The sequence below is a fragment of the Lacerta agilis genome, chromosome 12 (genome assembly GCF_009819535.1).
Source record: "Lacerta agilis isolate rLacAgi1 chromosome 12, rLacAgi1.pri, whole genome shotgun sequence".
Lineage (NCBI taxonomy): Eukaryota > Metazoa > Chordata > Lepidosauria > Squamata > Lacertidae > Lacerta > Lacerta agilis.
This window is the reverse complement of record NC_046323.1, coordinates 9,508,053-9,520,939: the sequence shown is the minus strand read 5'-3', so window position 1 is coordinate 9,520,939 and position 12,887 is coordinate 9,508,053. Positions and strand designations below refer to the sequence as shown.

General features: G+C 43.0%; 2 protein-coding genes and 2 non-coding genes across 4 annotated transcripts in view; 1 reads left to right on the top strand and 3 right to left on the bottom strand.

Moving 5' to 3' along the window:
- TMC2 (transmembrane channel like 2) overlaps positions 1–660 on the top strand; it is a 37,842-nt gene extending 37,182 nt beyond the window's left edge. The window contains exon 17 of the mRNA XM_033165039.1: positions 277–660. Within this exon, the coding sequence (XP_033020930.1) occupies positions 277–512 (236 nt within the window). The 3' untranslated portion in view covers positions 513–660. The remainder of the gene's footprint in view (positions 1–276) is intronic.
- A 1,604-nt stretch (positions 661–2,264) lies between these two features.
- Positions 2,265–7,865, bottom strand: RPSA (ribosomal protein SA). Its single transcript, XM_033165038.1, has 7 exons — positions 7,760–7,865; positions 6,058–6,224; positions 4,786–4,904; positions 4,307–4,552; positions 3,659–3,787; positions 2,631–2,802; positions 2,265–2,414 (listed from the first exon to the last, which is right to left on the bottom strand). Exons 2-7 carry the CDS (start codon positions 6,188–6,190, stop codon positions 2,320–2,322), a joined length of 894 nt encoding a protein of 297 aa, XP_033020929.1. The 5' UTR covers positions 6,191–6,224; positions 7,760–7,865; the 3' UTR covers positions 2,265–2,319.
- On the bottom strand, positions 4,007–4,166 carry LOC117056217. The gene has a single exon (XR_004427710.1). It is a non-coding gene; the product is annotated as a small nucleolar RNA SNORA62/SNORA6 family (small nucleolar RNA).
- LOC117056216 lies at positions 5,298–5,453 on the bottom strand. Its single transcript, XR_004427709.1, has one exon. It is a non-coding gene; the product is annotated as a small nucleolar RNA SNORA62/SNORA6 family (small nucleolar RNA).
- Positions 7,866–12,887: the final 5,022 nt, after the last annotated feature.

Genomic DNA, 12,887 nt, shown 5'->3' with positions numbered 1-12,887 from the left:
TCACTGATAGACACTTAGCCAAATCCTGTGTATTCATGAGGAAGCCACTCCATGCATCTGGTAATGTGGACTGCAGTCCCACTGGAGGTTGATGTTGAGCTATTATAGAAGTTTAGCTAATGCAAATACTAATGGGAATCCAATGGGAATTTAACTGCTTGCCTCAGTGGCTTTGCTGTGTGCAAAAATAACAGCTAAATGAGATCTGAAGGATGCATGGATGGGTGGGTTAGTTAATATGCAAAAAAGCACTGAATGTTCCTTTCCTTTTACAAGATAACAAGCCGGAGCCTGCCAACATTAAAAACACTCCTGCAATGAAGGAAGAGGCAAGCACCACCAAAAACAGTAATCCTGAAAACCCTGCAAGTGGAGCCACACTCCAGCCTCCTGTTGTAGTGACTCGGCCACCAACCCCAAGAGGTGGGCTGCCTAACCAACCGAGACCAAATGCAAGGATGCCACAACCAAGGGGACCACCCCCTGGAATGGGAAGGGGCAAGACTCATTAACTACCATTAAAATACAGTTCATCTACGTGTACTGGAAATGTATGCTGCACATGAATTCCTGCAAGTAGAAATTTTACACATCCACATTTGAGGTCTAAAGTACGTCACTGTCAAAGTCCATCATATAAAAACAGCCTTCTGTGGTCAATTCTCCAAATCCCCCCCTTTCTTTTTCATTTGGAGTATATTTAGAGAGCCAGTGTTGTGTAGTGGTTAAGAGCAGTACACTCGTAATCTGGGGAACTGGGTTTGCGTCTCCGCTCCTCCACATGCAGCTGCTCGGTGACCTTGGGCTAGTCATACTTCTTTGAAGTCTCTCAGCCCCACTCACCTCACAGTGTTTGTTGTGGGGGAGGAAGGGAAAGGAGAATGTTAGCCGCTTTGAGACTCCTTCGGGTAGTGATAAAGCGGGATATCAAATCTAAATATATATATATATAAATATGCAGTGTTTAAACCATTGGGAACAATTACCTTTTTGAGGTGGGTTCAGAATGAGCAATGCTAACTAGACAGCAGGTCCCTTGTTTGAAAATAGACCTAGGACTGAGGTAAAGAAGCATGAAAAAAGGGTTGCAACTAAATGTTTTCATTCACTGTCCTGGCTTTTAAGAGGTTATATTTAGATGCATTTACAGGAGAGAAAAAAACCCTGAATGGTCTCTAAAGGTTATAAAACTAGTTTTTCAATACGAAAGCAGCTACATTTTAAGAATTGAGAAGAGCAAAAGTAGCGACGTAAAAGGAGCCATTGACTCGATTCCACTCCCTGCATTCTCACCATGACCAATCTTCAACTGGAGATTGGGTTTGGGTAGTAAAGTCTTATGCTTCCATACCAGGGGAAAGAATCATTCGACTAGCCAGACTAACCCTGCCTGAACATCTAGATAACATTACTTGTCAAAAAGTCAACAGAAAGCCTAATAAAGGTCTTACCTAGTATGGATTAGGCAGGGTCCCAGCTTCTTGCCTCCTCTCCAGTGGTAGGAGCCATCCCATTTTCCAGACTGACCCTGCTTAAGGTCAGGCTGATCTCTGAGCAGCATTGTCTTTATTGGTCTCTCGAGTGCTCCTTCCCATAAGACCAGGGTGCTATTTGAAACCTACAGTATCTGAAAAGGTGTCGTTTGCTTATCTGCTAACTGCTCCTACACAAATTCTTACTCAGCAAAGGCACACCAGCTGCCCTTTCCTCCCCCAACATCTTTAACATACAGGCAGGTGAAGATTTCTGAAGAACAGGAAAGCTTGCACACTATTTTGTAACGTTTTGGTTGACCTAATAAAGGTATTGTCCTTTTTTCCTGAGTGGCTATGACATCTTACACTTTTGTGAAACCAGTTTCAGCTCTAAAAAAGCCCCCAATGCTATTCACACAGAGGAGAAAAGGGTTAAAAAGCACTTTGCTGCCTCTTCAGAAATTACATACTGCTCAGAGTTAATGTGCTGCCCCAATGGTCTACTTAATTCAAAAAACATGACCACTAGCTGATAAAATTTATCAGCTACCACAATGGGCCCTGCCCTTCGCAAAACACTGTAAGGCATCATAGCATGGATGTCACCAAAATTATTCAAACATGCCCTGTAAAATACACAATCGCTATAAAATATCCTTGATGCATAATCTTCTAAAATTTATCAAATGTCGTTTGATTGTGGCACGATGTCTATTTTTTATATGTATGAGCTCATGGACCTCAGAGCACACCAGAACAACACTGCATATCAGAAAAGCAAGCCAAGCCTTGTATTAAGAAAGATCTTTATTTTTCACTGTACTCATGAATTCCTGTAGATGTACTAAGACCATTCCGTGGCAGTTCCTACCCACTCAGTTGCCTGAGCAGTGGGGGCTGCAGACCAATCTTCAGTGGCAGGCTGTGCGCTCCAGTCCTCTGGAAAAAGCATAAGTAAAACCACCATCAGAAATGTTAAACTCAAGCAAACACCCCCCAACCCTCCTTGTCACATTTGAGAACTAGTAAATCTTGAGATTTTATCACAGAAACCTATGTTGGAGAAGATGGAAACGCCACTGATGCAAGTGTCCAAATAACTTTACAGTTCGCTGTCATCAGGAAATGTTTTGTTTCATCTTTCAAGATACTTACCAGCTGGGAACGTTGTCTGTATTGGCACAGACGGCACTTGCACTCCTTCAGACCAATCAGCTACCTCAGGCTGCGGCGGAGCAGTGAATTCGGGTGCAGGCGCAGTCCATTCGCCTTGGAATTCCTCCTTTGTAACCGCCTTCTCAGCTGCAGCCTGCTCCTCCTTTTCAATCTGAGAGAGAGATTAAGACAAGCTAATGTTACAGATATCTTCTGTGATGGACAAGCTATGGGCCTGCCTCCTGGTGACCCAGAAACCAATGAGAGCCAGAGAGACCCTCAGAAGAAAGTGGGATTTAAGTTAGATGCAGAGCTTTAAGAGTCATGATAGAATCACAGAGCTGGAAGGGACCCTGAGGCTCATTTAGTCCAACTCCCTGCAATGGAGGAATATGCAGCTCTCCCATACAAGGATCAAACCTGCAACCTTGGCATTATCAAGCACCACGCCCTAATCAACTGGGCCACGCACCTGTCAGAGAGGGCAGACATGGATTGTCTGCAGGTTGGACAGGGAACTAGCAAATAGTGATTTGGCGCTCTCTGTAAGAATCGGGCTGTCAGTGTGAGCAATTGGGGTTTGAACCATATGAGTGGGGATGGCTAGGCAGGGCAACCCAGCTTTGATCCCATCAGAGGAAATTAAATCCCAGAAGGGGCTGTGTGTTGCTGGTTAGAACACTGATAGCCATGCTAGGTGGGAAAGGTCTACCCAAGACTTGGTTCAGTAGAGCTGTTGAAAGGTTCCTCTACAAAGAGTTTACGACTAACTTTGGTGCCCCACTATTGAGAAACCATAAAGTGTCAATCACACATGGTTACAGGTAGGTAGCCGTGTTGGTCTGCCATAGTCAAAACAAAATAAAAAATTAATAAATTCCTTCCAGCAGCACCTTAGTGACCAACTAAGTTTTTCCTTGGTATGAGCTTTCATGTATCTGAAGAAGTGCGTGCACACGAAATGTGCTCTCCTTTTCCTTCCTCGTCCTAAAACCCCAACGCAATACTGTGTGCCAATCCGAGCTTACCTCTTCAGGATCCCGGTAGAAGTAGAGATCAGGCATGACCTCCCATGGGTGCTCACGGGAAATAGTACCACGCATACGCAAGACCTCACGAGCCAACATCCACCACATCAGGCCAACTGAATGAGCCCCCTGGAGAACAGATTAGATATTTATCCATTAGGAGCAAGATTCTCAACAACAGAATCAGGAAATTATAGGGTAAATTGGGAAAAATATTATTTTATTAAAAGACACAGGCAATCAAATTTTGGTAAAACTGCTCAGCAAATTCAAAAGCAGAACAATGGGGTAAAATACATTAAAAATGAGGTAGGTACTTTCCTCAACTACCTCTACCGTTTCTCATAAAGGTGTGGCAAGAATCACTATCAAACTCCACTCATTGGACCGTGAAAGTCCTTGTGGCGTTAGCGAAAAATCCTGCCAAGATTAATGTAGCACAGTTCCTACACTCAGGAGTTCATTGGCCAGAAACTGACCTCAGCTCTGAGCTCTAACAATGTGCACGTGACCTATTTTCCCACTCCAAAACTAGTTGCTGTCATCTATCAAAACACAGCAGTAAGCTTTGACTGCAAACTTTGAAAATCACACCCAGAAAATGCCTTTAAAAGAAAACCATGGATAGACACAAAGAGTATACACTACCTTGTTGTTGCATGGAATTGCAATATCCACATAGCGCAACGGAGAATCGGTATTACACAAGGCAATGGTAGGGATGTTTACATATGATGCTTCAGTCAGTGGCTGATGGTCAGCTCTTGGATCAGTGACTACCAAGAGGCGGGGCTCACGGAAGGCAGCCTGGATCTGATTGGTGAAAGTGCCAGGAGTGAAACGGCCAGCAATTGGTGTAGCTCCAGTTGCAGCAGCAAATTTCAGAACGGCACGCTATAGTGGGGAGATAATAAGCAAGGCTGAAATGGTTAATTTCTTCTACAATTTATGTTGCATTTTCAACAGAGGCCTGGCGTGCCAGGTTATTTTGAGACTAGTCCTGACAAGTTTGGTTCCTCTTTTATTCAATTTACAGATTTGCAAAAATACTAGAGCCAACCCTACTATGGTACTATGTATTTTCCTGAGAAGCCACACAATTCACATCCCTAGACATACTCCCATACCTGTCCAGTATTCCTGGAGGAGATAACGCTCACATCAGCCGGGTTCTCGATGGCAACAATGGCACGAGCTGCCAAAAGCAGCTTTTCCCACGTTCTCTTCAGATTGATGATGTAGATACCTACATATAACGCAATGTTTTAAATAACAGAAACTAGCAACTGGATGCACTTGCATTGAATCTTGCTTCCTGACTGCAGTTGTTTGCACTCGTTCTTTCCCCCTTGTTAAAAAGATAGGAGCACATGAGAATGAAAAATGGCTCCAAAAAGACATGGGGATGTGCAGATTTCATCCTCTGGTTTGCCTTCATTTGGGAAGTGATGATTCAAAGGAATGTGCAAGTGGCATGAGAGTTCCTACACATACTGCTTTGCTGTGGTTACACTTCAGATGACAATTTTGCAGGAAGGGGCGCTTCCCTTCACACTCATAGTGCCTCAACAGCAAATGCAGAGGTGCATGCTTACAAAGTATTATTAAACATGCCCCTTCACTTTATCAAGCTTGGCATGGATGTGGCAGTGACTACTATCAAACTCCAGTCATAGAGCATAGCTCTCCTGGCGTTAGCGAAAATCCTGCCAGCGCTTACTGTAGCACACTTCCGACACTCAAGAGTTCATAGGCCAGAAACTGACCTCACCTCTGAGCTTTAATAGCGTGCAGTTAAAACCAAACGTGTAGAACAAGCTGCCTGAAATATATCGAATCTTACTCAAGCCACCAAAGCTATTCTTTGTGACACGTTTCCATGATAAACATCAGAACACAAAGAAGTAAAACAAAGTACAAAAAACCTGTCCTGAAAGGTAAAGAACCCCTAGATGTCAGTTTACTCCTACAGTACTGCAAGATAGGCCTGGACAAGGAACAGGGAACCTGTGACCCTTTCCACATGTTGTTAAAAGAGTCTTCCCATCAGCCCTAGCCAAAATGGCTAATAGACAGGGATGATGGTAGTTGTAGCTTAATAACATTTGGCAGGCCAGAAGTTCCCAGCCCAGGCATGTAGACATATAGAACAGTTGATAAAAGCAATTCACTTATTTGAATAGGCAAGTTCAGCATGTGCATTCTTTTTGCATTTTTGGAACAGGAACTAAAGGAAGTGAACAGTGCTAAGCATATATAGACTGAATATTTAAATAACTGAACAGAAAAATGTAAGATCCAATGCTGCTGTGCACTCATAACCCACTGCTGAGTCTAGCATTGCTACAAACAACAGACTATTAAAAAAAAATCACCCTGACATTCTGTAAGATTCTTACCATCACTTTTTCTTTTATAAATGTACTGTTCCATCTGAAAGTCGAGATTGGTGCCTCCCAAGTGGGTTCCTGCAGCAAGGAATTTGAGGACATCTTCCTCCTTCATCTGCAGAACTTCAAGACCTCCGGACATTGTGAAGTTTCCTTTTAAAGCAACGACAGGAAACCTAAAACAGAATCAGCTTATGTTAGTATGGGATAGGAACATCACTGTCAGGTCTCCATGCCGATCTATAAAAGTGGAGCAATAGTGATCTACTACTGTCACTGCAGAGGCAAACATATGATTGCAAAGTCGTCTTCAATGCAGGAATGATAAAAACCTTGGGTTCTGCATATGATTTAAGAAAGATATTATGTTGTGGCAATCAAAGATGCAATATCATCACGTCTGGCCTAAAACTATTAGGTATTTCTGATGATAAAGCTATACACTACATCACTCTGGTCTTCATTAGAGCACGAATAAAGTTCCATCCCAAAGAAAGTAGTAATATTTACCTTACAACAAACTGCAGCAATTCAAAATGAAAAACGGCAACCTTTATGCCAAGTCTATTATATAAACTTAATTACTATTAAGCTTAAATTGGTATGTTTGCATCAAAATTATGTTTTTTTAAAGGGTTTCTACCTTCCCTGTGGGGCTATTAAGCAACAAAAGCCAATAAAATGATTCTGCTGCCAAGCTTAAAATATAACGCAACCATCTTATAATGGAGACTATGGTCTCCTCCAAATCAGGGGAAACCATTCAATGTCTGCAATGGGACACTGCTTCTTGGAAGACCAAAACAAATAGAAGCAGATATTTAGAGGCAAATTAACGTTCTCACTGTGTTTTATTTACACTGTGAACTCCCTTCTTAGAGAAGTTAAGACTGGCTCCCCCTTTTCAGTCTTTCTGAAGACCTTATTCCAAGGGGCTTTTGGGAACCGACAGCTTGTCATGAAGAGATTGGTGCAGTGCCATTTTCACTCTAACCTGTCCTTTTCAATATCATGTTATATACGTTTAATTCCATTGTTTGATTGTCCTTTTTAACAATCGCCCCCACACACCCCTGTGTTCCTATTTTATCTGTAATCTGCCTCGAGTCCTTGTTGGGGGGGGGGATGCCAGGGAACAACAAATTAACTAGGTTAACTGGGGAAACCCAGCCAGATGTGTGGGGGTATAAAGAATAAATTATTATTATTAAATTGCTGTAACGACAAGATTCGGAATTGCTTCCGCTGGAGGTGAAGAAGCAAGGAGCGATCGCTGGCATTCATTACCTTTGGGCGAAATTATTCCTATTCTTCCCTGATTGTTGTCTAACTAAACCGTCCAGGGCCGTGTAAACAGTGTTCGGGTCTGTTATTGCTTTTGCTTGCGATGATATTGCAACGAACCCTGCAAAGCACCCTGCGATCCTCGGATGAACGGCGGTACGGAAATGCAATAATAACAATGTATATATTCCCGATCTGGGTTAAAACCTCAGCACGGGTTGCGCTCGGGGCCTCCCAGGGCGCCTCTAAGGCTGCATTATTTCGCTGTAGCTGCGAGGCCTCGACCGAAGGGCCCACCAGCGGCAGGGGAACCAGCCCCGTCCTCTCTCCCCCAACGCTGCCGCCCCGGCTCCCTCTTCCTCCTCCGAAGAGGCCTTTTCGCTCACACCCCCTCCAATTCCCCGCCCGCTTCCCCGCGCCAACTCACGCGGCTACAACGCCGTATGGAGGCCTCTCTGGGGTCGGAGAGAAAGAAGGCCGCGGCGCCTCGTGACGCTTATATAGTCTGCCAGCCCGCCAATCGCGAGGCGCTTCCGCCGGAAAAGTGAGGTGACGTCAGGGACCCGGCGCCGGGACGCGCCTGGAGGAAGAGTTCGTTGACGAACGCGGCGCCGCCGCCTCTCACTTCCGGGGTTCTGTTGGAGTGCCGCCATGTGCGGGGAAAGCGGAAGAGGGTGCCGAGGCGTCGCTTGAGCCACACAGCTATTCACCCTCCGAAGCTTTTGCGCTCGTCGGTGCCCTTTGCTGTTCGTAGGCAGCAGTCAAATCCATACCCCACTTGCGCGCCGGGGGAAGAGGAGGCGGGGCATGAAGGGGGATTATAATTAAATTGAATTTAATTAAATTTTAAATTAAAATTATATTACATTTAATTAAATTTTAAATTAAATTAAATTTTAAATTAAATTAAATTTTAAATTTAGTAAAATTTTAAATTGAATTTTATTTTATTAAAACTCGAGAACATATAGACTCACCAGGCTCAAGGGGATCCCAAAGTTTGCAGAAGGACAAAAAAGAAAAATTGCAGGGGAGTCTAAACAATCCAGTGAGGACTGAGCATGCTCATTGGCCACAGAATGCTAACTTGGGGGGCGGGGAGCGGAATGGAATATCCTGGAATAGGGCATGGGCAGCTGCTCGACCCCTGAGCAGCAGCATCCGTAAGAAACGTTTCACTGCAAGTCCCAGTTACATATTTTGTATCTCTATGGTTTAGCACAGCACTGAGGCGGGTGGAGTACCAGTACTAGCCTGTGAGTGGCAGCAGAGGCCACTTGTTCGCCTTCCCAATACTGTATGTATTTACCAATGCAATGGTCTTCTTCTCCCTTCTTCCACCTGAATTAAGGAACAGCCTTGAATAAAAGTAGCTGGCATTTTTTGGTAGGCAGATAAGACTGCAATCCTACAGGAAGCAAGTCGTATTTAAGTCATAGATTGTGTGTGGGCAAATATTTGGAATGCATTTGGAATGCATTTATAAAAATACATGTATATATATTAGAATAATAATTTCACTTACATACGTTTGTATTTGACAGATATGTGAGGATTTATAGTGGGTTTTTTTGTAATTTTAAAGCACTTTTTGTTTCCATTTTTTTTAAATAAAAAAACCACTTTAACTGGAATATTTGCAATAAAATATAAATACTTTTAAAGGACATACGTCTGAATAGGTATGCATTGAAATACACCAGGCTTAATCATACTCGGCCCTCCAGATGTTTTTGGCCTGCAACTCCCATGATCCCTAGCTAGCAGGACCTGTGGTCAGGGATGATGGGAATTGTAGTCTCAAAACATCTGGAGGGCCAAGTTTGAGGAAGCCTGAAATACACTATGGGTCCTGCCCTCAGTCCAGCAGTCAGTGAACCTGTGTAGCTTGATCCTGTTTACTGAGACGCTCCATCACTCATCCAATCCCCATGTTTGGGTCCTAAACAGCCTTGCTCAGAGAAATGACGACTCTCCAAAAAAAGGTTACGCAAATCAGAGTATAAAGGTATGTGAAAATAAATGCTGAGGCAGTCGGCTAACTGCAACAGTTCTGTTGTGTAAGAAATGAGGATGTGTTCTGCAGTTTCCCACTCAAAAAGGACACACAATACAGGCTGCATCTTTAAAACACATTCAACACACACACACACACACACACACACACACACACAAATCTGGGTACTGTGGTTTCTTAAGTGTTGCTGGGAAATGTAACTCTGTGTGGGGTAAACTAAAGTGCCTGGCATTCTTTGGGGTGGGACAAATAAATGGCTTTCAAGATATAGCCACTGGTACACTCCACTTCCCCCAATCTTTACCTCAAAAACACAAGATATTCCATTAGGTGCAAGGTGCTGTTTTGACTCTGTTTGCTGCTACAGCCTCTCCTGCGGTCTGCGGCTGTTTGGGGCTGATAAGAAAAAATAATCTCCACCCAACTTCCTTCTGATAAGACACCCGATGTCGGCCTGTTCAGCAGCTGCCTGTAGGCACAGCAAAGCTAGATTAAGACCTTTAGAGGCCCTAAGGACTTTAAAATATTTTTTTACCCCCCTATATCGACCTCAAAATATAAAAAACAATAAACTTTTGGTTTTTTTTGAAATGAAACAAAACCTAGTAAGATGGAAAATAATGGTTATTTTTGTATACTTCCACTTTATTTACATTTGAAAAATTTCTTCCTACTTTTTCTAATTGCAAACTGTTTGATCAGATCCTCAAAACTAATATTACGTACTGCCACTGCTTCTATACTTAAGTCGAGATAAGGCACCCAGCCTGCCTTGTTGCATAGCTGTTATGTTGGGATTTTTAATTTGATCCCAGAATGTCCCACTTTTCCATAGGAGGCCCCTATATTCATTGGAGTAATGTCAGGGGATATGGCATGAAGCTCTTAATCCCAGGGATGAAAAGAGCTGAATGAATCATTACCACCACGCAAGAGTTATTTCCTCAACAGTATGCTAGCAACCATCAGCTGCGGTGCAGGTTGTGTTTGAAGCTTTCTTTACCGAATTCATCTCTATGATCACCCAGTTCTACAACAATCTATTAAACCCTTCCCATTTCAAATGTGTGGTTGGCATTTCAGCAGTTTATGAACACATAAAGCACAAGTAGAACCTGCAAAGTCAACCACCACGGGTCTCTTGATGACACTAGGGCTGTTTTGATGTAAAACCGCTATAGGAGTCATAGAATTGCAGAATTGTAGAGCTGGAGGGGACCCTAAGGATCATCTAGTCCAACCCCTTGCAATGCAGGAATAGGCAGCTGTCCCATACGGGGATCAAACCTGCAACCTTGGCATTATCAAGCACCACACTCTTAACCAACTGAGCTATCCATTGTTTCATCTATGACTTGGGACAACCGCAGGCAGATTTTCTCACCACTTAAAATAAGGCTGAACCACATGAACCGGGTGGTTCACATGAACCGGCAAAATCAGTGACTCATTTCAGCAACGTAGAGAGCACTTACAGCAATATAGCCTCATTCATGTTTTGCATGGATAGCCAAAAACAGACACAGCAGAAGCAAAAGAGAGGGAACATCTAGGATTCTAAACCCTCCAGCACCTGGTTCGCTATCCACATACCCCTAGCAGAGACTGGTATCAGACACATCACGGGGCATTTGTTTTCCCCAACCCCAGAGAACGACTCCGTGCTGTACATGCAGCAGGCCCCGAGTTCAACTCCACAGCGCAACCCCACTCTATACAATGTACAGGAGAGGGAAGGTTGTGAAGAGGTCGTCTTTATCTGTTTCAGTATCGTAACTTTTGTATGTTTTAAAGTATGGTTGTGAATATTTCTCAATTTTACTGTTTTATCTTTTTTTTGTAAACTGCTTCGAGGTGTTTTGTTTTTTTTACAAGGAAGCGGTATATGCATTTCATGAAAGCAAATAAATAAGCTGATATGTGGGCTTTGCTGCTCTTCTCATGGATGTGGCTTCCATTTTAGGATCTGCCAAGTTTCGCATTTCCCCACCCCCCTTCTTAAGACTCAGCACATACAGGACACGGGATCGCATCTTTCCCCGCACCCAATGTAATAAACTCCAGATTGATTAGATTTTGTCATCAGAGGCATGGCTCATATCTAGGAAGCCGTGCATTTAGTATTTTGGCCCAAACTTCTAGAACTCCCTTCCAGTTGACGTCAGACAGGCGCCCTGGGCCCGGCTGATTCTCCACTGCCTATTGAAAACTTAAAAAAAAAAAAAACCTCCAGGAGGAATTTTAACGTAATTTGATTTTTATAGTTTTTTATAGTTTGATTTTTATAGTTTTAACGGATTTATACCTTCTCTGTACTGTTGTATACCACATGCAGATTATTGTATTTAAACAATAAATAAATTGTTGAAATGAATAATAAAAAAAATTTTTGTTCTGGAACTCAAGTCCATGGGACCTCGATGAGATATTCAGTTGTGAAAACTCACTTGATTTTTCACATGTGGTACATACATTTTCTGACTGCTAGAGCTTTGACTTATGCACGCACATTGCTTGAAGGCCAGATGAGCCTTTGAAAGTCAGGCTTAAGCCCAATTAAAATTGTTCAGCCTTGCAGGTGATTCATAAGTTCATTATTAATTTGTTTAGGGCATTATAACCGTCAAGCTTTTAACTGTTGAAGTATTGGAAGCACCAAAACTGAACTAGAAGAATCTAAGAGGGGAAGAAAATTATGCTTGCAAGCTTTTTTTCCCCTTTTTAATCAGCAATTTAAAAATTCAGTGCTTCCAATAATAAAACAAATGGCCAAAACAAATTTATCCAAGCACCACTCCAAAGTCAAACACAGTCCTTTCATAGCCAAAGAGATCACCAAGTCCTTTCAACATGCTTCCAAGGCCACAGATCTTTGGACCAGGTTTCTTATGAACATGGAAAGCACAAACACAAAGATGTTTTAAACGCCATTCTGTCGCCAGTTTGCTTTTCACCCACTCTTAATTTATTCACACAAAAGACAACTGCAGCATGGCCTCCGAAGCTGATCGCTGGAGGAAGGAGTGCAAAGGAGGAAGAAAGTCAGGCAATACTCAGCTAGGAGAAAGCTAAATAACAGCAAGATAGGACAGCCCCCCTTGCTGAAGGCAGCTGGACGAACAGCAACATTTAAACAGATAGCTTAAGAGGGATTTGTCCCAACATTTGACTCCTGAGCTGTGCCTTAAGGAGATTTGTTCTTCCACTGTTTCATGCACACAGAGGAAGAAGACTGAAGAGACACAGGAGCGCTTAATGGCAACCATTTAAACTACAGGGTTTGGCACACTAAAGCAATCCTACAAGGCAGGGATGGGGAACCTGTATCCTTCCATTAGTACTATCAACTCCCATCAGCCTCAGCCAACACTGGTAATAGTCAGGGTTTTTTTCTGGTAATAGGGATGATGGGGTTTGTAGTCCAACAAACAGCAATAAGTCTACAGGCTCCCTGTCCTTTTATAATAAGGAATGCTATGATTCTGCGTCCCACTGTTGCTTTCAATCAATGGCACTGTTCGTTCCTTCTTAAGCACAC

Coding starts and splice junctions, on each gene's coding strand:
- RPSA (XM_033165038.1), bottom strand. CDS start 6,190: ATGTCCGGAGGTCTTGAAGTTCTGCAGATGAAGGAGGAAGATGTCCTC. Junction 4,553..4,785: donor CCTCCAGGAATACTGGACAG/GTATGGGAGTAT, acceptor TCCCCACTATAG/CGTGCCGTTCTGAAATTTGC. Junction 3,788..4,306: donor CAATTCCATGCAACAACAAG/GTAGTGTATACT, acceptor TCTGTTCTCCAG/GGGGCTCATTCAGTTGGCCT.